At 34.6% G+C, this 26,092-nt stretch overlaps 2 protein-coding genes across 8 annotated transcripts in view; both read left to right on the forward strand.

Moving 5' to 3' along the window:
• LOC145684384 (uncharacterized) overlaps nt 1-26,092 on the forward strand; it is a 169,963-nt gene that overhangs the window by 50,623 nt on the left and 93,248 nt on the right. The window lies entirely within an intron of this gene.
• Nucleotides 1,969-22,770, forward strand: LOC145684379 (uncharacterized). Of its 7 annotated transcripts, none has more exons than XR_014131284.1 (4): nt 1,969-2,405; nt 6,894-7,147; nt 11,554-12,086; nt 18,435-22,770. XR_014131284.1 is itself a non-coding variant. In XM_081756626.1 (4 exons), exons 3-4 carry the CDS (start codon nt 11,713-11,715, stop codon nt 18,667-18,669), a joined length of 609 nt encoding a protein of 202 aa, XP_081612752.1. In that variant the 5' UTR covers nt 1,988-2,414; nt 6,894-7,147; nt 11,554-11,712; the 3' UTR covers nt 18,670-22,769. The 7 variants fall into 7 exon arrangements, 1 of the variants encoding a protein (XP_081612752.1); XR_014131282.1 differs by having other exon boundaries at nt 1,973-2,414; nt 6,894-7,061; XR_014131283.1 differs by having other exon boundaries at nt 1,973-2,414; nt 6,894-7,061; nt 11,557-12,086.

A 26,092-nucleotide genomic window follows, 5' to 3' on the forward strand; every position in this document is an offset into this window, starting at 1 on the left:
TACTTCATGCAATGGAAGATCTAATGCATGATCATTGCAATGAATGTATACAGCTTTCGGATGTTGAATCGAAGTTATCTTCTGCACACCATTCACTCGTCCTGACATGACAGCTGCACCATCATGACACTGTTCGCGTATATTTTCTGCATTCAGACTAGGTTTCGTTAGAATATCTTTGATCGTGAATTCTGTTTCCGATTTTGTGCCATGTGGGGTGATCATTTCCACAAATATTTTGTTGGGTTTGATGAATCAGAGTCACTACAGCGCACACAGAGACAACTGTTCTTTCTTTGAAATATCAGTCGTGGAGTCGGCTATGATTGCATAAAATACAGATTCTTTAACTTCTGCTACCAAGTCTCTCTATATTGCATGTCCCATAATCTTTAAAATTTCATTCTTTCAATCAGCACTAAGCCAGTTGTCCTGTCGATTAATCAATTGGTTGAGAACAGGCACATCCATTTTTCTTTCATCCAGGAGTGACATCAAATTACCCGTACTATGCAAATGCTCACTGATTGCTTGACCACTGGGAGCTAAATATCTAACACTACTAGTTATTATAAGCAGTGACTGTCTTCCTTATTCTTGTTTACAAACTTGGTCTGAAAGGAGAGCTGAAATAGATATTCTGTTTCTGCACTCATATCTTAGCCCTTTCACTACCACTGGGATATATGTGTCCCACGATACATTCTCAGAGGACCTCTGGTAATTTACCACATTTTATTGCTATGAATTGATGATCCACTGGTAAAGAGAAGCCCGCTAATGGTTCACAGAATTATTATTAACATTATCAAATAGACAGTAGTGGAAGTGAACGTGAACAATGAAAGTGATAATGGAACAGATGAAAGTGAGGAACAATATGCTAGTGATAAAGCAGTGGTTGCATGAACTGTAATTTGGAAAAGGATGCCAAAATGTAAAATATTTGTAATCATAAATACGACCCAATTGTTTTTCTGACAATATACGTTTCATAATTGAAAATACAAGATGAGCATTCATGTCAATACCACTGGGACATACAGGTCCCACGTAAAAATATTAGAGGGATACATAATATCCCACCCTTCCCACGTCGAAAAACGAAACGGTGGAAAACGTTTTTTATATATATTTATACGTTTGAAAACAACTTAAAATAGCCGTATATTAATGTTTCTCACTCCGAAAAAAATGGTAGTGAAAGGATTAAACGAACAAAACGACAATAGAGTTCGCATTTTTTCATATGCTCTGTATTATTAATCCTACCTTATACATTTTTCCTCCTCACTATAAAACTTACTGCACTCTGCACATTGTTTGTAAAAACATTAATTTAACTTTATGGAAAATGTATTTAGTCCCTAAATGTCCTGTTACTCATTTAAACTGTGTTACTCATTTTTCAAACTTTAAAATCTCGCTCGACGACTCGTTTCATATTGCAGACTTACGATTACTTAAACAACAATTTTAAAAGAATTTAAAGTGTTTTGAGAATGTACACCAATGGAAATAAAGAGAATTTTCAATTCTTTTTCCTAACTCTTTCTGTCTAACATGGGGGCAGAAAAAGCGCCCGGTCCCTTGTTTCAAAGAGAAAGATGAATAGAGATTGTTTTTCACATTACTATAAAAAGCAAAATTTAGTTCATATAATCAGTGTTGCGTGATGTTTCTACAGTCTGAAAGTGAGGGGGCAAAAAGGGTATCTTGCCCCCTTTGAAAATTTTAGGAGGGGCAACTGCCCCCCTTGCCCCCCCGGTTCCGGCGCCCCTGTCCCCAAATGCAAGTAAATGAGCCAAAGAGTAATAGTTTTAAATAAAAATATAGAAATTCCTCCTGTGGCTGCGAGTGTGTGCACAGACAAAGGATATCCTTCGTCTGTGCTCGCAGCCACTCTTCCACCACGTGCTAGTATCCTAACCCGCGCCCAGTGAGACAAAGCCTCGAAGGTGGCGTCAGATCGACTGATTAGTTCCGTCGTCGTTGGTGCAGAGGCGCTACTGTTCCCGAAATTTCCAGTTTGTCGCGGAGTTTGCGGTCTGTATATCCTTTGTCTGTGGTATAAACTGTCCAAAGGTGAAAGCCGGGGCAAGAAAGCAACAAGAACAAGAATCTCCGTGGTCGTAAATAAACATACTTTTATAATTGATTGTTTACATATCAATATTAAGGTTGCTTCTCAGGATGTGTCACTAGTAGCAGTGTTTTTGGACGTGTGTTAATTAGGATTTGTTTGCTTCTTCTTATCGTGTGTATGTACAGTGCCAAGCATTGTTCGAATTTTTTTGTAACACCATAAATATTGTTCGAAGTAAGCTATCGTCTTAAATTAGAGAGTTAATAGTACACAGTATGAACAGAGTAACAAAGCACAATGTAACCAAAAATCAACACTGGTATGTATGGTACGTGTATATGCCATCCCATACGATGGTAACCTTACAAATTTTTCGAGAGACTGCGTTGTTTTCTGGCAGTTACCAAACTAATTTGTCTATAACATTTTAAATTTAATATGATTATAAGAGTAGTAGGCTCAAATTAAGAAAATCCACTTACAAATAAATTTAAACTATTTAGCAATGTAAAGGTATTGACTTTGTTACCAAATGTTTTTCCTACATGTTTACTCCCATAAAGAATATTGTAATTAAACATACATTCAAGTGTAAAAGTGCGAGAAAGTTGGGGGTACGCCGTAACCCCACCTCCAATAATTTGTAAGGCGCCCCCCAGTTAGTGATGGGCAGTGGGAATATTCCCGGTGGGAAGGAATTTAAAAATGGGAATATTCCCGGGTTTTTTCCCTGGCCTATAAAATCCCGGGAAGGAATTTATTTCCATTTCTTTACCTTATCTTCCAAATTATAAGAACCATATGACTAATTATTTATTTTAATATATTATGATTTACTTCTAGGTTTTAAAGAATTTGGAGGTTAAAAAAATTAAAATTATTTGACAGTACTTTATATAACTAATAATATGATTTTTTAAAGTTCCATTTCCATTTGCACTAAAAAGTAGGGTAATTGTTTAGTATTGGAGGCCAAAACTAGCAAAATGTAGGATGATTTACGGAAGAAATGAGTTGATAGTGATGTCCAAGTTGTCAAGAAAGTATCGAACATATTTTTTAAGGCAGTAGAGGATTTATACAATACGGAAAGGTAAGTTGAAGTGATTTATGTGAGAAAAGAAAATGAATTGTTAGTAACGAAGATAGAAAACAACGTGCCATGCAGAGCTCTAACCCGCCTTCATTCGCTAATGCTCGCTCTGCAGTGCTGTCTGAATTTAATGTTGGTTACGTAATTTAACTTATGAAACCATAAAACAACCGCATCGGAATAGAATATCGGAAAAAAAGTAGGTGCAAAAGCTGGCCCCCAATGCTAAAGAACAGCCAAAATTAGCAAAGTACTAATTTACAAAGAATGAAAAGGAACCATTTTGTAAAGTAATTTAGAATTATGTAGAAAAAGAGATGAAGTACTATGAATATACCCTGAACCATCATTAGTAATAGATGTCGGTTTGCCTCCTCTCTCTGACTCGAATTTCTGAAGAGGTACTCGGACTTCTTTTACTCCTTCCGTAATTTATTGGTACTAAATAAGTACCGTATGTGGTACGTATACTAAGTACCACATTTGCTCTATCGATTGATTCCGTGTTAACAATTGCATAATTTGGCCTTGTACTCTTGTTCCGATAGATACTTCGATCAAGTGTGTACTTACCGTAGTAATAGCTATTTTCAAGAAAAAGTATGTATCTTCATTAACACGTTTCTCGCGGTGCGAACTCTACTTGAACATATATTTTTATGCATGTATTTAGTGTGTGTGTGTGTGTGTTTTATTAATACACCTAGGTATACTAGGTGTATTAAATCGATGCTATATTTCCACATATTGCATTTTTGAGTGATAAGTGTACAAGTTTTAAATTTATTTTTCAATTGCACTGTTAATTTGGGGCCGCGGTGGCACGGTAGTGTAGAGTTCACCTCTGGTGCGTGTATCTCTGGTTCGATCCCAGCTTGCGCCAAGTGAGCTTTGTGGTAGACAAACACCCTGTGCGTGGGATTTCTCAGCGTTTTACATTTCTTCCGACTTTCTCCATTCCACTATTTGATTCAATTCTCACCACCGTCTCCCTTAGCCTTGGTGTATAATCGTGGGAGTACACGAAACATAACTATGTCATTTATTTTTTTAATGTTGATATTCTATTAATATCTTATGAAAGTAAATGCAGACATTGTATTTAATGACTGAAGTTAGAATACTAGTATAAATATATCGACGTATATTATTTTTCAGTACTTCAAGAAAGCAGAGCATATTAAAACATTATTAATATTACTATAGTAAACATCAGATGAGAATGGAAGGTATAGTAACACTTTATGTTAGCGGTATTCACGAAATATAATGAGTTTGCCAATGAAAATTAACTCCCTGTAAATTTATTCCCAGTTCTAATTAAAAGTGGTTGGCGTTCAAAACTAACTGTGTTTTGATAAAGCTTTCTTTAGCAAATATAATTTATGTATTATATTTTATTAAGAAAAGTAAGTAATTCTTACACATTTTACACGAATATTGCTTACCAATTGAGATAATCGGAGACGGCGTCTCCATATTAAGTTGCTTCGAATATACTTGTATATGAGCGCAGGCTACCAAGTCACCTTATTTTTTTTCCCCTTCACGAAAGATAAATATGCATTCAGTCTTAAATCTGTCTTCGATTTTCTTCCATAGTTGGCATTCTTATCCAGAATAATAAATGTTGATATAACACAGGCAGAACTCGCTTGCCTTTTTCTGTTTATTTATTCACAATGTAAAATTGTAATGACATCTTTCGTTTCTTTCACAACGGCAACAATAACTGATTTTATGTGCTTTAGTATTGCGAAAATGCTACTAGTTCTCTCGTTGTTATATTTGGGAAGATTTCATCACTATAACTATACTGTGCATATAACTGATTAAGATTTTCTGTCAGTCTAAATTGCACAAGTTCTGATAACATATAGATACTCGAAATTTTAAATTTCAATGACGATTTAAAAAATACAGTTCTTCAATATATATTGTTTTAAAACAACATCTAGTTTTGTAAATTTTGAAATGTATAGAAATATATGGTCATTCAATGAAACACAATAAAGCAGGAAAGACTGCTATTGTGTAAGTCAAAATTAGTAACATTAAAACTTCTTCAAAATTATTCATTTCGTTGAGTATTTAAGTTCAGTTAACGTAAGAATTTGTTACAAATATGTTAGTGTTAATAAAAAGTAAAGTAATAATTAAAAAGTTCATAAATTAAAAAAAAGGTGAGCTAGTCATCAAATCGAGTCATACCTGATAACTAAGAGAGTCGTGCGTAAGAGAGAACCAGATGATGATTAGCTACCATACGCTATTTTTTCTTATTTTCTATACTGTTTACATACATATTTTCTTTCTGTTGATATTCTCCTTCTTCTATTCAAAAATTTTAATTTTCTTACGGAAAGGATACAATTTATTTGCTAAAGCTAATTAAAAACTATAAGTATTTAGTGTTATATTTTAATCCTTTCGAAACAGGGTGGTTTTTAGTGTTTTCGCAGTATTTCAGTTAATGAGTTATAACTCAAAAACTATTTACTGCGTTGATGTGGTTGATAACTTGTATCTTAGAAGCATGTAGCGATTTTGTGACGTAAATTCCTTTCCAGTGTTGCTAATGGGGGGAGATGTAGTAATAAAAACTTCGTAACCGAATTTTCAAATGTTTGGAGATGGCACTCACAGGGATCGAAATCACCTAGAAAAATTCTTTGTTGTGTCGACAAAGTACAATGAAAATATGAAGTCGTTTGCAGCCTTACGAAGACAGAAAAAAACATATACTTTCATCTTACACCCGAAATTTTGCACTTCGCTTCAAAAGCAAAAATCAACCAAAATCTTTTATAATGCTCTGTGTTGGCAGAAGACGAGCTTTTCAGATACTGGTACGTGTTTTCAATGTAGAGATTAAGAAAGAAATTATAGAGAAAAAGTGGGTTATTTTCGGAATTTTTCTTTTAAAATCGGAAATTAAAATTTTCTTTGACTGGAAACACTATTAGCAGACAGAAGCAAACCATCTTAAAATAAATTTTTGCATCTCTCTAATGTATCCTGCAAGTGTCATGACTATATATTTTAAAGTATGTATGTATTAAAAAGAAACTTCCTAAAGAACACAATTATTTTCCCATTTAGAGAACAAGGTCTAGTGTAAACCTCAAGTGTAGTTCTAATTATCGTATTGAAACTTTCGATAATGTGTTGTATAGGACGGAGGTGATGTTTTCAGGTACTGGTACGATTGTCTCGATGTAGCCAGTAAGACAGAAATATAGCCAAAAAGAGAGAAAAATGTCATTTTTTTCCCTAAAATAGGGCATTAAAATTTCAGTTTGTTACTTTCTTATTTTGTACATATGTTGGGATTGTGACAAAAATTCCGCGGTCTTTAGTCGTAGTGCTTAATATAACATTTATTGAAAAGCTAAATTTCCGTACATTTTATTTCATATTTGTAAAATCTTCCGTTTTCCCTTGTTAAAAGTTTTTCCTAAATCTCCCTGTGCCGCGGGAAATTTTCCTCTAATACCACTTGTGTGTGATATTGACGCTAATTGATGTACGAGGCCATTTCAATTATTGTAATGTGGTGTATTTACCCAACCGCACAAAGATTCGACTTTTCCCTTTTGAAGTATTTTATGTCTCAGTCTGTAGAATATTTATTTTAAGCTATTTGGAAAACTTTTCACAATAACATTTTCTCTAATAAATATTCATATTTAAGCTACAAAATTTGTTTTGCAGTTTGGCGCCCTCTTCAGCTGACGCTTCCTGTGATCGCGCAGTTCGCAGAATTCAAAATCTGTCCCTGTCTATGGGGAGAAAAGGGAGACAGAAAAAAGGAAATTTGGAAAATTCGACACCCAGGGAAAAAGTACCATGAGGATAAACTGCGGTCCAACCATGTTTAGCGTAATTAAAATAATCCCGATATTTTTATTAGTATTTATACAGCAGAGGATTAAAGAAGTGACTGCTTTGTACGTGTCGTTTTCAAGGTATCTCTCCTAAGGGTGAATTCAGTCTTAACCAATCAGCTGATCTAATTCTAAGAATTCTGTATTCTCTACATGCAATTCCTACAACTGGGTGTAAAAGGGAAAATGATTATTATTTACACACATGATTCTCTCCATATTCAAAGAATTTTTTCGCCCAATGAGGAAATGAGAGACAAAACCACTACGTACTTCTCAAATGTTTGTGTGTTAATATATCTGGTTAACTGTGTTATGCATATATTTTGGGAATACTCAGTTTGAAAACTCATTGTCCCATAATTTCGGAATTCTGAATCTTCTGAACCACATATTGCCGGACAGGTTGATTGACACTGTTTGTGCTGTTTTCACTTCTAGGATCACTTCCCGAAAGTTGTGCCTATATATAGAGACTTACTAGTGTAAATATATTCTGGAATGCTATCATATGTTTGTCGTTAAATTTCTAGTTTTCATTTCCTCACTAGAAATTTTAGTACTATGATAGATCTCTTTTCATATAAATTTATTTCCATCTTCTAAGCGTATTGTCATTAGATGTTATTCATTCTTGTGTTATTGAACCTTTAACGTTTATCTCCTGATATTAGACGTTATCTTGATGTTGGTTTTGAATTTTCAACGTTTCGGTATATCATAATCATCGAATATCAGGTTGGACACCAGATTCTCTATTATGGAAGATGTTTTACTCCTTTCTGCGGGAAACATAAATTCTGATAAACCTATTGCAGTAGATGAGAAGGGAAAGTAAAAAGTGCAATTTGTTACAATAGCTTCAAGATTGATAATCCTGTAGTAATATCTTCAAACACAGTATGCTAAAGTAAGATCAACACAATCGAGTACTTACTTTGTTTTATAATTGGCTTCCATAAATAAACTGCTTTCATTGAAGAATTTCTCGTTTGCCTTCTTCTGCGGAAGACAAGTTCATCTGTAATTATGATGGCTCGTTTTTATTTGTGTCAAATATGTGTATGTTGCAATATCATGTACACTCCCTTTCAAATCACGCTTCTCGCTGAAAGTTGAATATTTTCCTCAAAAGATTTTATGTTTGAAAAAGGCTATATGGATTATCGTAACGAGTGATATTAGGACATAATCTAAAGCAGTATGTGAAATGACAAATATTTTCAAGATTGTTTCCACTCTTGAAGCAAAGTTAACTTTTAAAAATCTAGAATCTCTGTATACATCAGAAAGAAGAAGCTACAGAGCCATCTTAAGTAAACTATTATTTTCTTGTACATGGCATTTCTGTTTCCTACTGAAAATTCTTCAATACTCAACTTGTTATACAGCGTTCCTACCAATCTGTATATCAACTTAAAAGAGTCACAAGCTCAATTTTCATGCAGATGTTTTATACTTTGACTTTCGTACATTGTTCAAGTTTCTTACTGGAAAAGCAATTAACCTTTCTGGACCAATGTAGATGCAACCTAACTTTTGTTGGATTTAACGTTATCTTTACTTGATTAAATGATAACCAAACGTAAAGAAATAATAATCAATTAATATATTGATGCTATGAAGCTTTTTTTTTAAATTATCTTGATAGCATCATTAAAAATGCAATGAGATCGAGCCTATTGTATATATTAAATTTTTTGCCAAACCCAAAATTTCGAAGTACCTTTTGCTTTCATACTGATCTAATACTTATGGCACTATGCCCGTACGCCGTACGTTGATCGCATTTTGTCCCGAAGGACGGGCCTTTGATGTTACGGGTGTGGGGATAAGGTTTGTTTGGCTTTTTAGCTGCATATGTTCTCTTAGTTCTTTCAACCCATGAAAGTGTTTGTAGTAGTCTTTGAAAAGGTGTACCTTTACCTTCTCTGGACTATAAATTCTTTTACAAAGATGTTTATTTATGGCATTTTAGCTAAAACATGCAACTATAATCTTAGTACAGGAAAAAAAAAAAAGAAATCGTAGATGTACTGGAATGTATTGTTAATAATTATATAATAGTATTTGGCCAATATATCTCATTAGAATTAGTTGTTGTTTATAATATATGCTTTTGTATAATTTGCACTGAATCTCGCATTAATTTTACACTAATATTATTCATTTATATGCAGTCTTCTTGTTGCACAAGTAATGTACTACAATGAGAACAATTTAAAATGTTGATTTTGCAAAGCATCAACTCTGTGTTGTGTCTCTATTCTTTATGTATGAGTATAGGTAATTTCCTTTTATGTAAAGTTACAAAGTTATTTACTATCTAACTGTAACACCATTGCCAAGGGATACGGATCATTGCCTATGTGTGCCATGCCTTCGCATGATATTCTTCGAAGCACGTGGGACCAAAAATTAATACGTTACATTCTCTAATAACACCTACTTTCCTTTCAAAGACGGTTTCCAGTATTTGCTCTGCCTTTATCAGAACACACGTTATATTTACTAATCGTCCTGGTTTTCTTTGCTTTTCACTCGATACTGAATACATCCGCGAAAAGGGCAAATACGTTCATCAGTGTTAATATTTCGTCCTGGGTTCAAACTGCACCTATATATATATATATATATATATATATATATATATATATTTGCAAACTAATCTAGGTATGGCCTTATTTTGAAGAGGGAGTCATGGTTAGGTTCACCTGCACTTGCAAACTTTGAATTGCCATTCAAATGAAGCATGAAGAATTTTCACATAACCTGTTGCGTGTCAACGACATGTTGCAAAACTAGTCAGAAAGAATGGTTTTGTCGACCAATAATAATGTAATTTCGGTAGCTGAACAACACAAATATGAAGAATAATTTCAAAGAAGTAAAGCAGTATGTAAAGTTTCACTGTAACCCACTTATACCACATAGAACGTGGTTTTAACTTTCCTTGACGACGTAGGACCGCAAATTTTTTTAGCAGCATAAGGAATCGTTTCCGATTTCACATATTAAATGCATCTTCTCCAAATAGAAAAGCAATCTAACGGAGTACATGAAGGATCAAGACCAACGTTAAACCCTAATGTCTTGTCGAAAACAAGCTAATATGCTTGGTCATTACGAGAAGACTACCTTCTGTCAGTCTTTTGTTCATTACTATGTGATGCACTTGGGCATGGATAATTCCGCAACATGGAACTATCATCATTCGATACAGAGCTACTTTTGCTTTCTCCGTAACTCCGTCGTAACTGAAAGTCTGGATCTTTATCTCCTTCTACAGCAATGTCACTTATTTCAGATTCTGACAATTCACCAAGAATATAATATCGTCAGTATCCAAATTCTTACGGTTGTGTGTGAAAGTCATTTTATCAGAGTGCAGATATCGACCACAACTAGAAAGAAGGAACACTGAATAGTGCCGGTGCTGCCATATGTTGGCTCTATTGCCAATGATGCTCTTCTCTCCAATGCAATAGGAACGAATGCCGTGTCGGGTACGTGTACGAAGGATATATTGCATTTAAAATGCAAAACGTACGTTGTACGGGCAACGTGAGAGGACAGAAAATATCAACGTACGACGTACAAGCAACATGTAAAACGCCAGAAAAATGGTTTTACGGTCCGTGCCGTAAGTGTTAATTTATCGGAGTCTTACTTTATCTAATAAGAAGTTTACTTTTTTTCACATAGTGTTTATGAAATATACAGGTGAAAATTAGGCTAAGGGTGATTTCTATTGATAGCTTCAAATAAATGGTCGTATTGAACAGGGTTCAGTTTATTAATGTATTCCGTGCCGAACATCTTTTTCGGTTGTTCGATAAATATGTTATTATTTTTTCTGTTTATTTTTTTTAGTTAATTTTACGTTTGAACAAAGAATAATTGGTAATTGACATATTGAGATAATATCTGACATACTTTAACTGTCGAAACTCTATTTTCGTACATTAATAAGTTTCGTTTTACATATTCTCAACGAATATTCCAAGGAGTCTAGGAGCAAGTTTGTAAACGAATGTGCATGAATTGGAATGGATAATGTGCGTAAATATCTATTGGAATTCTAACAGTAAACAGATGACATGTGCTGAAGATTCTAATATTAAATTTATTCTTATTTTACTACACAATTTACTGGAACCGATAATTTGTTAAGTAAGAATATTTGAATATTTTGTATTAAACTTCCAATTATATTTTACAGTATTTCTTAAACATTTGCCGTACAATAATCATTTTTAATTGCTTTCAGAGCAAGTTGCAGAATTTACCTTCATTAAAGCTTATGCATGTCAAAGCCGATCTTTCGACGAAGTTGCCATTTTCCTCCTTTTGTCTTTCTAAACTTTTCGAAAGTTTTTTGTTGCGAGCTTTAACTGTTACATTTTAGTGTTTGAGTAAACCTTTTATTTTAAATATTAATTTACAGTACTTTATTCTTAATTACCTAACCGAAGATTTATCTTTAGCAGGTACCTTGGGAAAATATTTATTTAAGAAGGTGAAACAGAATACCAGTTAACTATCCACATTCAAAAAAGTGGATTTCAGTAACTTATTGCAATTAATATAATAATTTACTTAATAATTTTCTGAAGACTATACGTGACAAGATATACAAGTTAAGAATGGAATATATATACCGAATAAAAGGAGAAGACTCCTTTACGAAAGGTGTACTATGCTCTGAAGTTGCTTTCAAAAATTGCTACGTTAAGTTAGAGCCACTGGATCTCAATAAAATAGAAATTACGGTTTTAAAAGAAGAGCAAGAAGGATCATTATTTGCATTCTCAGATCAGTTTCTAAAAGAGTATGACGCGATAACTTGTTCATCACGATTTAAGACAGAAGCAGGTGATCTGAAAACAGAACTCGACAAGAAATCAAATGTAATACATGGGTCTGAAACTGATATACAGATATCTGAAAGTGAATCATCTTCACCTTGTGAATTATTCCCAAATGTCAGAGAAGAAAATAAACCATGTGAGAAAGGAAGGTATGTATTTATTTCTGTAGCAAAGGTATTTACTTTATTTGAATAGAACCGGCTACTTAAAAAATATTTAATGCAGAAATTGGGAAACGAATCTGGTTCAGGCACCAAGAGTCCTCGGTTGATCGAAACTAAAAACTTCATTATTTGCACGCAGCTCCGCACATTCTAGTAAGTCAAAAAATATTTTCAGAAAGGTAACTCTTGAGTCTTGTTTTCAATACATTAACAAGTAAATAATCATGTTATATCTGGCAAATATGTGAGACTGATAACACGTTTTGATCCGAAGCTCACACAAATCAATGCATTCAATTCTACACAACAGCTTCATTATTAGCTACTCGGACATACCGTTCTCATACGTAAAATTACGGGCAGTCTTTTTAGAATAATGAAATAAAATTGCTAGTTACAATCTGACGTATTGTGTGTTATGGAAATTGAGAAGTGTGTTAATTTGTTTCAAATTGGTTGAAAAATTTTGAGTTTTGAAGTGAACCAAGGTCTTTCCACAAAGCAATTTGCCAGTTTTTGTCCAAAACGCGATGAAAAAGTCACGTTTTGTCCTCTTCAATGGTGTTCTAATTCAAATATTGCTTCCTCTCAGCAGATATCATCCATTTGCTTGTATTCATGCATTCTCTTCCATTTCTCCTCCTCAAGGAAGAAAGTCGTCCCAGATTGTCCATACGACTTTTATTCCTTCATGTCCTCCATTATTATTTTCCAAACAATCTTCTCTATTTCAGAAGTTACGATAATATCCTGTGAAATGGATTTCAGTTATTCAGAATACATCAACATGTTAATTATTTCATTGTTCTGATAGTTCTGCCTGCACTTGGGCGCTGTTCTGGTCTAGATTCGTGTTGTAGAATTTCCTGTTAACACTCAATCTCTTATGCAATTAAAAATCATGAGAACGAAGACCGCAATTGTTCTCGTACTTTTTTTCATATCTAGAGTGATTTGGGCGAGATTTTGGGAAAGCGCAGAGAACTTTGTTTTACCTCTGTTGCATGGGGGAAGAGCTGAGAGTGTACCATAATGAGTATCCTTACCTGGCTGTGTGGTGTGCAACATTAGCAAAACACAAAGTTGTAAATTTCTTCGCATGTTCCCAGGCAAACAGGCAACATTCACTAAGTGCAACTACGAAAAACTTTCGTGCCAAAAGAAATTTGAACGAAGAAATAATTCAGTTTCGTTTCCTGATTGCTGCAATAGGTATTAATTGTTGTTGTGTCATTTTATTAAATGTGTTGATTGTTTAATTAATGTAAATTGTGATTTTTTGTACCATTTATATGAACTTGTACAAATAGTTTGGACTGCTTATCGCCAATACACATTTATTCCAAGCATTCCTTATTCTTTATTATTTAGTATTCCTCTTCGTGTTCCGATTTCTTAGATTAGTTTCTCTTTGAAACCTAATAACCTTAAGTAGAAATATCATCAATCCGTGTATTTATGAATCTCTACTTTACGATTTTAAATGGGTTATAATGCAGTGAGAGTGTTACAACTATCTTGAATAGTTACATATTTTTTCCTATGTCTGTAACAGAAATACTTCGTTATATATCTATATCCCTTTCCGTTTCTTTTGTGCTATGAACGGGTTATATATGCAACCGTATAATTAAAAAAAATCACTTTCAACCCAAAAACCTTTTTGTATTTCTTCCTACGTGAACTACTTGCGTACAAGCAGTTCCTTTCATTTTTTTATTTCTATTTCTTCCTGGTAGCTTTTGTTTTGTTGCTGTAACAGAACACCAATCAAGCCTGTAGCAAGCCTGATTTCTTATGGCGGGGAATGATAATTTCTGAGGGGGCAATATCAGGGACCTCAATTAACAAAAAAAAACTCTTTCTCTCTCTAATATGTGAGTTCCTTCGTGGCTAAGCGGTTGGCGTACGCGCCTTTGGCGTGGGGGACCCGGGTTCGATTCCCGGCGGGAGCTCATGTGGTTCGGATTCCACGTCAATCAGTAGGTCCACGTCTCATATAGCCTCGCTGCTGAACGGGACGCTAAACTAAAATCAACTCAACTCTCTCTAATATATATATATATATATATATATATATATATATATATATATATATATATATATAGTTTTTGTCCCTTGAGGCGCTTGTCGTTTCAATGTCTATGTTCATATTTATATTTATTTATTATTTATGGAATCTATAAGAAAGTTGAAAAACTTTATTATGCTGATAAATATTACAGTACCAAATTCACGACTATCAAATATCATCATTAATATTCTTTTGTTAAAACAATGGTATATAATTGAATATATATTTTAATACACTAAATAGTATTAAAAGTAAAATATTATTTATTGTAGGAACATTTATTAACTGTTTTCTAAATTATAGTATTTTAGAACTACAATATTGTTATTACAAATAGATTATGGAATTTTTTTATGTATAAAAATTAAGAAACAATCCTGACATAAGTAAAATAAATATTTTTTACAGTTCTTATATAAGTAATTACGTCAAAAGAGTTTACGTGAGCACTTTGCAAATTCAATAACAAGCTGGTCTAGATCTAGTGCGCGCAGAATATCTTTGTTGTAAGCCAGGAGAACGAGGTCGGATTTTCTTTCGTGTCCCATAGACTGACGTTGAGGTCGAAGGAGAGCTGTCAGATGTGAGAAGCAGTTTTCGACCGTGGACGTTGAAGACGGAATAATTGGAGCAGCTTCTGTAAGCATTTTTATTCCCGGGAAAGCCTCGCCATATTTTCCAATTTGTTTTGTGAGTTCTTCCAGAGATGATGTCTTGTTGAGCAGTCGATTTGCTAGATCTATTTCCTGCTTCAAATTCTGGAGCACTTTGCAATATATGTCTTTGCACTTTACAATATCACACAGGGGTTTCAAATTTTCTTAACTTATTTTCTCGCTCAATAAGTTGTGAATGTCACCAATCACGCTCTCCCTGTCTAACTGAATCTGCTCCGAATTTCTTCGACGGAGATATTGAGAAATGGGCAGTAATCGTTTCAGGTCCTTCTCGTCTTCCTTTTCCTTCTCCAAATTTATGCCACCGAAATCAACAACCGAATCAGTTAAGCGACTGGGGAGTGTGCATTAGCGTTTCAATGGTTGCTGAATCGAAGTGTTTAAGGCATATGCCTTCATTGCATCGTGAAGGATATTTTCAAGTATTCCTTCGTCTTCCAGGCAAGATATGAGCTATTCGTTACCGATCCTATTAACTTCACAGCGGCTTCAATGTCCAAATTTCTTCTTTGTAGCAGTGCGGTTTTAGATATTCAAGAACCCTGAACATGGGCTGAGTAAGGAAACAGAAAGTCTTAGTGGAGATCTGATGTAGTAAACCGGAAGCTTCAACTTTCATTGAGGCGTGTTCTTCACGGGAAGTTTGAATTGCCATCAGTGCTTTCAATATGTGAAACCTGTCGTCATGAATTACAGTCACTGTGTCAAGATGTCCAGTCCAACGTTGTTCAAACAATCGTTTTAAACTCCTTCCTGCGTAATCTTCTGCAACGCGTCCTTTTCTGAAAATGGAAAATAGTTGTTGACAAATATCAAAGAACTCTTTCAGTTCAGGAATTGTGTCAATGGCTCTACAAAAAACTAAATGTTATTGGTGATTGAAACAGTGAACAAACAAAATGTTGCTCTTCAAATTTTCAGACAAAAGAGCTTGTACTCCATTTTTCTGTCCACTCATGACAGGTGCTCCATCGTAGATCTGTGTATTATCGTTTCGGTTTTGAATTCTGCTATTCTTAAACAGTCTAAAATGGCATTCTTAATGATGGCAGGTCTTGTTTGTCCAACTTCAGTATAGCAACGCATCTTTCTTGCACTTTAAAATTCACAAGGTACCTAATAGCGACAGACAAATCTTCGATTCGTTTCTTGTCTCTGGCTTTATCTGTAAGTAAAGAACAAAATGTACTTTCGTTTGCTTCATTTACTATTTTCCTCTTAACAGATTCTGCCATGAAATATCTCATTCTGACTATCCGGATTAGTGTATGTTGCATGGGCAGGGATAGTTTTGACAATTTCTGCTAATGTCGGATCTTTACCAATAATGGATTCAAATAAATATAAGAACAAGCAATTTGATTGTTTTCCGAATTGCCGATTCCCAGAATCTCCTCTAGAGGACAACTGATTCACAGCCAAGAATTGAATAACTTCCATCACACTTTTCACACAGTACCTATTATTATTCATAATTACATCACTACACACCTTCTTCACGACCGTTTCGCCTGAGTCCTCACGTTTTCGTTGCTCCAAGTAGCAATCCACAACGTGTCTATGAGTTTCAGAATCGGCGACGAGAAAATCCCTTATCTTTCTCGGCTGCATGCTTCCAGTCTCTGAAACCCATCTGCACAAATGAGGGAACACTGTTTCTTCACTGATATTTGCGGGATGAGAAGCAAAGGGCAGCATGTAACATAACAGAATACTCGAGCCAATTCCACGTTTTGTACCATATTGTAGGAAATCGTCGAATTGAACCCGAAATGCTGGAACCTGGAAAATTTGCAAGATGCGGCTGAGCTGGTTCTGTGTCGCCAAGGTGTGATGGAGGAAATCAACATCAACATGGTGGAAATCAGATGTTTGACATGTAATTTCTTCTTGACCTTCTACACATGTTGATACAAATGACCCTGCTTCTGAATTAGTTTCATTTTCGTTAATTTTTGAACCAAAAATTACTTGATGGATGCCTGCTTCATATTTATGGCGTTGTAATAATCAGTAGAGTAATTTGAAACGTCTGGCGAGGTACATTTGCCTGTAGTTCATTTTGTACTGTTTTTGTTTCCTTCTGGAAATTTGTTAAGCACTCTGCTCGTTATTATTGCGCGCAATTATAATGACGTGTGACAAAATCTCTTTAAAATAATAGGTTCGGTGTTCTGCTTCCGTCTTGATTTTTATCTCTGAGTGTATATACGGAATTAACGTTCTCTTCATTCCGTATATTTTAAACAAATCGTGAAACAAATGGTTCGGAACCACTCAGAAAACACAAAGTGGGCCAATGCAAACTGCTATTTAAACACATTTTCAATCATTGATTTATTTTCGTGGGTGCTACCCGCAAAGACTCATCACGTGAAAAACAACATTGTTGCCGCTTTTACAATAAACAAAACTTCCGAATTCCCCACTGATTTCTTTGAATCTTACTATTCTAAAGGCGCATGTACGTTTTCTCCAGACATCACAGTTTCGGAACTAGTTTTATATATGAGACATGTGTTTTCCTTGCACTATAAGGAACATGGACATGTTGCATGTTTTACACGTTAATTACAGGCACACGTGGGACATGTACTGTCAAGTCGGCGAAACAAATGTTTTTTACCTGCAATGTTACACATGCACAAGCCAGGCACTCACATTCATGTACCATAGCCTGTTTTCGGGTCAATTTTCATATGGGTATTCTTTGGAGGGTCATCTTGTCCAACGCGTTGAATGCTTGTCGTGGTTGTGATCGTTCAAACTCTTGGAATGAGGAAAAGTAATACATGGGAGATTATTGAGTAAATCTAGCAACAAGAATAACTGTTGTTTTTCGTGGAAATACACGCCACGTTCAATTTCATTTGTTACTAGCAGTAAATGCGCGCTAAGTTCAATTTTATTTAGTAAATGAAATCACAAGATTTTTCTACTTGGGATCTGCTGAAACAGTTTGAAGCTTCTGGACAACGTCCTTTTTAGAGCGGAAAAAGATATTGCCCGCTCTAGCCCCTCCCTGGCTACGGGTCTGAGACCAGTTGATCTGCACCGTTAGCTGAATTAGTATTGTGTTTTTTGGATGGAAATTCCATTACGTATCCTAACATAATTTATGGCACTTATGCTGTCATGTTAAACATATTTAATTAATATTAATAATACTTCGGAAGATGCATTGCTTGGTTATGTTATGACTCATAACTTATGAGTTTGTAAAGTGTTTAATATGTGTGGTATTTTTAGAGGTAGGAACAGAAGTTTCATGATCACGATGAAAAGGGTGGCCATTATTAATAATTATAACGTCGTAGATTTATCCTAAATATCTCAATGTGGTGCGCTTGTACTATAACTACTGAATTATCGTTTCGAAATCTAAAAAAAAAAAAAAAAAAAAAACACTGAATCTACCTTGGTTTTCTTTTTGTTGACTGAAGAAAAATGCATTTAATTTAGCAACATGAAGGCAAAATTGACTCAAAATTTTTAGTTCATAATTTCGTTCACCTAAGAGATATGTCTTTCTTTTCTTTTATCATAGTTATTGCGACAACTTATCTTGTTTCTTTTGATTAGGACTTCCTTCGAAGGCAAAGAAGATATGCTTTTTGGTTCATTTGAAGAAGATAATGATCAGCTTTGTAGTAATTCATCAAGTGGAAATCTTGAAGTAGAATCTCAGTCGTCGCCTCGTGGAAATATTAAATTGAATGTGTATGGGAAGTGCGATAAATTGGAAAAACTGTCAGCTCATATTGTTTTATCATCTTCGCGTGACGATACTTATCCGCGAGTTAAATTCAACACGTAGTCTCCCAACAGACAGAGGAGTGAAATATTATGATTATAGTGAATGTTCGAGTTCGTGTAATTTACGAAATCGATTGACAGCACGTTCACTTGAGAGGTTTCATTATTGTGAAGAGTGTGGAAAATCATTTAAATTAAGAAGAATGCTAAAAAGACATTCACAAATACATTCAGTTGAAAGACCCTACATTTGTGAGAAATGTGGAAGATCGTACAGAAAGAAGGAAAATCTAGAAAATCATATCATAGCTCATTTACATCTTCAACCTTATTCATGCAAAGAATGTGGAAAGTCGTTTACGTGGGAATCTAGTTTGCGCAGACATACACAAACCCACAGAGAATTCTTTTCAGATAAGGATGTTCCCGAGTTCAGTTGTGATGACTGCGGGAGGAAATATACTGAGAAATCGAGCTTGGTAAAACATTTACAATTTGGTGTAAAACATGGCGGTAAGAGAGAACTAATGTGTGATAAGTGTGGCAAACTATTTGGAAAAGGATCCGATTTGAGAAGGCATACTCGATCTCATTTTCAAGAGGAAAAATATTCTTGTCACGAATGTGGTAAATCCTTTACTAGGAAAAGTACTCTGAGGATGCATTTACAAACTCACTCATGTGAAAGAAAAGAAAGAAGTCATTTTACATGTGAGGAATGCGGAAAGAGCTTATCAAGCAAAAATAACTTGAGGTGGCATCTGCTAATGCATAAAGACGTAAGACCGTATCCCTGTAAGGTATGCGGTAAATCATTCGCTCAAAAGGCGACTTTAAATATCCATTTACTGAGCCATTCAGATTTAAGGCCGTACGCGTGTGACAAATGTCTCATATCATTCAAATATAAATCAACATTCAAAAGACATCTACAGAGAAAAACTCATAGGGATAAATGCGTAATTTATGTATAAGAATTAAGTACACTTTCAAGATTATTAACCGTTTGAATCAAATTTACGTTTCTAGTTTGTAACAGTAAGACATCACCTATTAATTGATGTGAAAGCTTGTTCCGAAAAGTCTTTGGAACTCAGGTTTTAATTTTTCTTGCGGAAAGATATGCATACATTTTAAACCTTATCAAAAATAATATCAATACATGGAAAAAGATAAAATCTCCTCAAAGTGGATTAAGGATTGAAGAAAAAATGCCTTTTAGTCGTCCATTCTCCTTATGTGAACTAATGTTTTAAAGTTGTTTCTCGTTAAGGATGTAGTAATATACGAAGCTGTTAGTATGATCTCTTCTGTATAACTTCACCTATTATATTTTGTAATAATTTTGTTATGCAAAATTTAAGCACCAAATAGTTTTTCAAGTTTAATATAAGTGAAATTTATATTACATATTTTCTTCGTTACTTTTTATTATTATTCCGTATTCATTTTAACTTCATGTAGTGTCGAAAGTTTTATTTATTTAATTATAAACATCTCTGTTTAAATAATATGATATTGACTACTTTAATATTTGTTTATATTCTTAAACGTGATATGTGGTTTCTCTGCAACTAGACAACTTCAATATGTGGCGCAATCTATGAGATGAGACAGTACAGTTGAAGTGCCCTTTATCAAAGTATTTACATATAATTTATACCTTTTTTATGAATTGTAACATAGTTTTAAATTAACATTTCATATTTGTGTGCGTTTCGAATATCGAATACTTTTTAATTTTTGCTTGTGTTGGAATACAATCTTTCACTTTTCTTTTTGTACTTTTCTGTAACGGTAAATATATTATAAGAAAACCATGGATTATAACATTGTTTAACAAGCTATTTTGATCCTAAAAGAATTGTTCAACTTTTTCCATTCCAATGCTTTTCCAATTCCTCACCAGCGGATGACATTCTTTACAATGAATGTGTGAGCAACGTGATGAAGTTTCCAGGTATATTTTCCGCAATACTGAAATACAATTCACTTGATTTTGTGTTCATTTTATTTCTTTTGAAAGAGAAATGAGAAACATTCCACTCACGTGAAATTACATGAACTCTTGCTTCTCATCACTTGATGCAATTCAATTATAGTACTACGTGAGGCCATTTTAGTTTCTCATTGGTGCAAAAATCATTCAGTCGGTTTAACACTAGTTTTGCCATTGTAAGGGACCTGCTCGAACAAAAGAAACATTCATCTGGATGCTGGGATTGTTTTTCGTTCAGTACTTATTGGTTATGTATAATATCACATGACATCACATTATTTATCTTTGGTGGAAATTCACACAAACCTAGCCTACATGTCTGCGATGTACAGAGACTAATCTTAGTTTCGCAGTTGAGAGCTGAACCTGATCTATTAGCTTGCAAATCACTTGCATATACAAGGAAAAAGTGTGGAAGTAATACAGAAAAAAGAAATGTAAATAAGGGAATATTATGTAAATTGATATAAAATAGGAATGATAGAGATAAAAAATGTAATTGATTAGCATGTATTGAGGTATCAAGAAAAGGTGTAAAAAAAAATTAGGGATTTTTTCAAGGAAGCAGAGCAGACTGTCAGCTATGTTTTTCTATTATTTTTCATACCTTTCGATTCCTCTCGTCGTTTAATGGAAGTTTTATGTCCGAAATGGTGACAACGGAAGCCCAAGACTACTTCTGATATAATAGGTGAATTGCAACTCTTGTACGTGAACTCGTGAAACGTAGTCGAATTTGGAAAATTTTATGGGATATTTACTTGAGAACTTGTTTCGTGTTGCTTCTTCTGTGCCAAGCTGACCTACAGATTTTCGAGCATTTTTCTGGTTACCGGCATATAAAGCTAGAGCTCCTTTCTGGATAAGCAGTTAGCGTACGTGCCTTTGGCGTGGGAGACCCGGCTTGGATTCCCGGCGGGAGCTCATGTGGTTAGGATTCCAGGTTAATCAGTAGGTCCACGTCTCATATAGCCTTGCTGCTGAAAGAGACGCTAGACTAAAATCAACTCAACTCAATGGCATATAAAGCTGTAGTACAATTAATGGCATCCATGTTTCAGCATTTAAGAAAATTTAGCTCCCTAGGGGAGAATTCGTGATATGAACTATAATTATTATTTTTTTTTAGAAGTAAACATGTATTTCAATTTTTTTCTAAAATTCTGCTTTTGGACGTTAAAAGGGGCAATATGTAAGATTTATGCAACATTGACAGCGATTCACTGAAAATTGAGTCCATGTTAATATAAGTAGAAATGTCGCACTTTGACAGACAGCTAATTTTGACAGCATGGAGTAAGAAAATATTTTTAAAAATACATAATATTCTTCATTATATGGTGTTTGGTTATTATATACGAGAGGTAACTGGAAAGTTTTGAGCCTAACATAGAAAGTGAGTGTCTAGAATATAATAATTATATGTATTGGAATAGGACATATAATGTGTATCGGATCCTTTGGTATTAATGTGTATCAATCTGTTCGTTCTAAGTAATTTCTTTTGTCTTTCACAGGCTCCTGGAGTGAGTGAGATGGCAGAAGTTGGAAAAATGAAAAGAAAATGAGTATAGATCAATCATCAAGTATTTTCAATTAAAAGGAATGTCGGCATCTGAAATCCACCAGGATAGATCAATACCGTATGTGAATCTGCCCTTTTATATGCCACTGTCAAAAGATGGGTGCAAGATATCAAGCGTGGAAATCAGTGTTGAAAATGAGCCAAGATCTGGGAGACCATAAAGTGCTACCACCACGGAAAACATTGACCTGGTACTTGATAGGATCATGGAAGATCACAGACTCACCGATTATCAACTCGACAGATAGCAGACAGGTTTGTCGTATCACAGGAGAGAGATGATATGCTGAAGAATGAGCTTAATTCATAAAAATTTTCTGGTCGATGGGTCTCACGTGTTCTGACTCCCGAAAGAAAAACGCACTCGGAACTCCTATCCACGGACAATTTGAAACTGTTAGAACTGGTGTGGACGATTTTATATGTCGATTCATGATTATGGACGATTGTTAGATACACCATTACCATCCAGAAACAAAACAACAATCCAAGCAATGGAAGTACCCTTCTTCCCCTAATTCCAAAGAAGGCAAAGGTGATCTTCTCCGCTGGCAAAGTGATGGCCTTTTTTTTTTTTTTTTTTGGGATTCCCAAGGTGTGATGTTCATTGATTACCTGCAAAGGTGTCATACCATCACAGGACAATAGTAATGTGATCCTTGAAAAACTTTGAGTGCAAATTCAGGAAAAAAAGCCACAAATGCCACACGTCAGCAGTTGCCATGGCTACTATTCACGAATGCGGCTTTGAACTCGTTCCTCATCCACGCTATTCTCCAGATCTGTCCCTCTTAGACTTCCAGTTGTTCCCTTATCTAAAAGTGGCAATAGCAGGAGCACTTATCCCAATGTTTTGCAAGCGATAACGACGTCATGACAGCCGTGGGGGAGTTTCTGTGGTCAGAACTTAAGGATTTTTCTTTCCATTGGGATAAGTGCATTTCAGCACTGTTGGAGCATGTGTGTTTCTGTCCAAGTGGATTATATTGAAAAATAAAGGTATTAGCAAATCTGTACTTCTTATAGTTTCCTCAAGACTCAAAACCTGACCCCTCGTACTATGATAAAAATAAACTAACCGCTGAGCAGAACAAGCAATTTATTATTATAAAACTAATATCTTATGACAATATCGCCAAGTAACCATTTGGCTTTATCACACCTTATGAATTACTTGAGAATTAACAGAGGGGTAAATATTAAGAGACACCTAAATTCTCTCTCCAACTTGATTGGTAACTGATGGCCAATGACCTTGTAGAACCAAAAAAAAATACAAAACCAGCTAAGTCCCTCTCCGCGCTACTTCGACTGTATACATATGTACTCACTAATTTTTTTTCATAATAATAATAATAATAATAATAATAATAATAATATGAATATAACCCTGTAATAACAATTGTATTCACAATAACAAAAATATCAAAATGTTTAACTTTTAATGCTTCCTAATAACTTACTATACTCTACATCAAGTTTGAATTCCTGAGTTCCAGTTCACATTATCGCCATCATTTTTAATAAATCTTACCTCTTTCTATTTTTTGATATTCTTTCTGTTTTCTTTGGCTAGTACTTTTACCTCATTTCAATTAACCTAATGTCCCATATCCCTTATGTCTCTGTAGACTGCATATCTCTGCATTATTCCTACCTGTTCTGCTTTTCTCTTCTTCCTTTCTTTAAGTACTTCGAATAACCCCTTTCTTCCTTTCATGTAGGTCGAGGTACCTCCCCTTTTCTTAGTCTTATTTTCCTCATTCCTGTGTCTTTCCCCATAATTTCAATCCTCTACCACATTATCTTCTGCAATTTTTCGTTGTTTCTTACCAGTCTCTCTGCTTCTCTTTCTTTCCTCTTTTTCCTTTCTTCACAGTGAAAGATTTTAGTAATTACCAAATCCAGTACTTTCTGGACTACATGTGTAATGATTGTGCTTCGACCATTTAGAAAATTGAGTGTTTTTTTCTTACCTTTCATTATGCATAATCTGTTTCATATGACTGGAACTGAATTCAGTGTTTTTTTTTTTCAAATTTCTATGGAAATAGTAACAATACAGATACCCAAAGCGACTGCCGGGAGCTAGCCAACATCACAAGCCACCCATTTTTTTATCTCAGGTTCTTATGTTAGGACTAACATCCTTTCCTTCTACATTGTGGCTAGTGAGCTGTGAATTGACATAGATTATTTTAACCTTTAATTTGGATATTCAGGCAGGTTATTTGAACCAGACTATATTCTGAAACGAACTACAGCCTTGAAAACAGTTAGTTAATCCAACTTCTACACGGGGTAAATCAACTTGAAGTTTTGCTCCGAACATTCACGAGGAGACTACGTTCACTCTGTTCGCCATGCATTTGTACGAGTAGGCAAACGTTACAATGTAGTCTTCCAAGGACTTTTTTAACGACTAGCAATACTAACCTCGCCCTGTGGTACTCTGACCTGGTGTGCATGTACATGACCGGTTTCAATAAGCAGTTCGGATTTTTATATTTTGAGAGTCATAAGCTGATATTTTGCAGCCTTGAGTACAAATCCTAAAGGAATGCAAGTTTGGATATCCTTATTGGATTATTGAAGCAGGATTTTGGAACTTACTTCGTGGAATGACTTCCAGTACTACCCTTCACTGTGTAACCTCTGTGTGTATCGCTTGGTGGTGTGAGAAAACTTTATATAGTGATCTTCCAAAATAAAAGTGCCATTGATGTGTATCTATCTTACAAATGATTTAAAGAGCTATATTATGTTGAACGGACGGTGAAGTGCATTTTTTTAAATAAATGTTATTAAAAAGAAAAAGAGAAAGAATAGTAATGAAGTAAAAATGTGTTATTGAAGTGTGTAATTCATCAATCAATCTGAATTTTGTTAAAAGCGTGTTTGTGTTTATTTTATAGTGTTTGCTAAAGTGGTGCATTTTTTATACTAATACGAGTGTTTCGTGTTTTTATTATTTTATTCCATTGTAACTGATTTTCACACTAGTGCACTTGATAAATAAGTATACTTTTATCTTATTTGACGTGTTTTGCTTCATGTGCTTGTGATACCTCTACGTATTATCGTTTAAGAAGTTCTCTGGCTGTTCACAAAATTTTCGAGACGAGACATCTGAACCACTTGGCGCTTTGTACTTGTGTTATTGTCGCAAGTTGGGAAGCACCGAGGACCAGGTCTATAATTCCTTTTCGAGGGTGTTCTACAACGTCTTGATCAGGTAAGGTAAGATATTTAAATTGTATTTAATGGGTTGGACGCCAAGAGCGGATCTGAAAACTGGTTATAAATCCTGTAACAGTAAAGAAACTTATTAAGGTACTGAAAAAAAATAGGTTGAACATATTGATCTTCTTTTTACAGATAGAAATCAATTAAGTGAAAAACCACTTAAATCTCCAAATGAAATCTTTAAGTTTAACGTCCCATGCTTATGCTGGTTAGGTTAAATTAGACGGTGGTGATGAGAAATGAATGAAATGGTGGAATGAAGAAAGTGGGAATAAACGGAAGAACCCCGAGAACCTATATTGTTATGATTCCAAATATCTTATAAAATTCATATTCAGTGAATTTGTCACTTGCATTCATGCTGACTCGTAGCCAGATAAGTGACTGAGAGCAAAAACACATAATCGGTTCTTAAATGTACTCCTGGACGAAGGTGAATTCAGCCTATTACCTCGTGGAATCTTCCTGGTAACTCTGTAATGCTTCATTATTTCGTTACACCAATTTGTACGAGAACATTTCCTACTTATTTCTTCTCTCTTAACATCACATCAACACTTAATTTTATCCATCGCTTATCTTTTTTTACTTTATATATCAAGCCCGTTACCACTTTAGTGCCTTTATTATCACGACAAGATCAACTGCTCAAAT

This window comes from Thermobia domestica, chromosome 4 (genome assembly GCF_964235325.1).
Source record: "Thermobia domestica chromosome 4, izTheDome1.hap1.1, whole genome shotgun sequence".
Lineage (NCBI taxonomy): Eukaryota > Metazoa > Arthropoda > Insecta > Zygentoma > Lepismatidae > Thermobia > Thermobia domestica.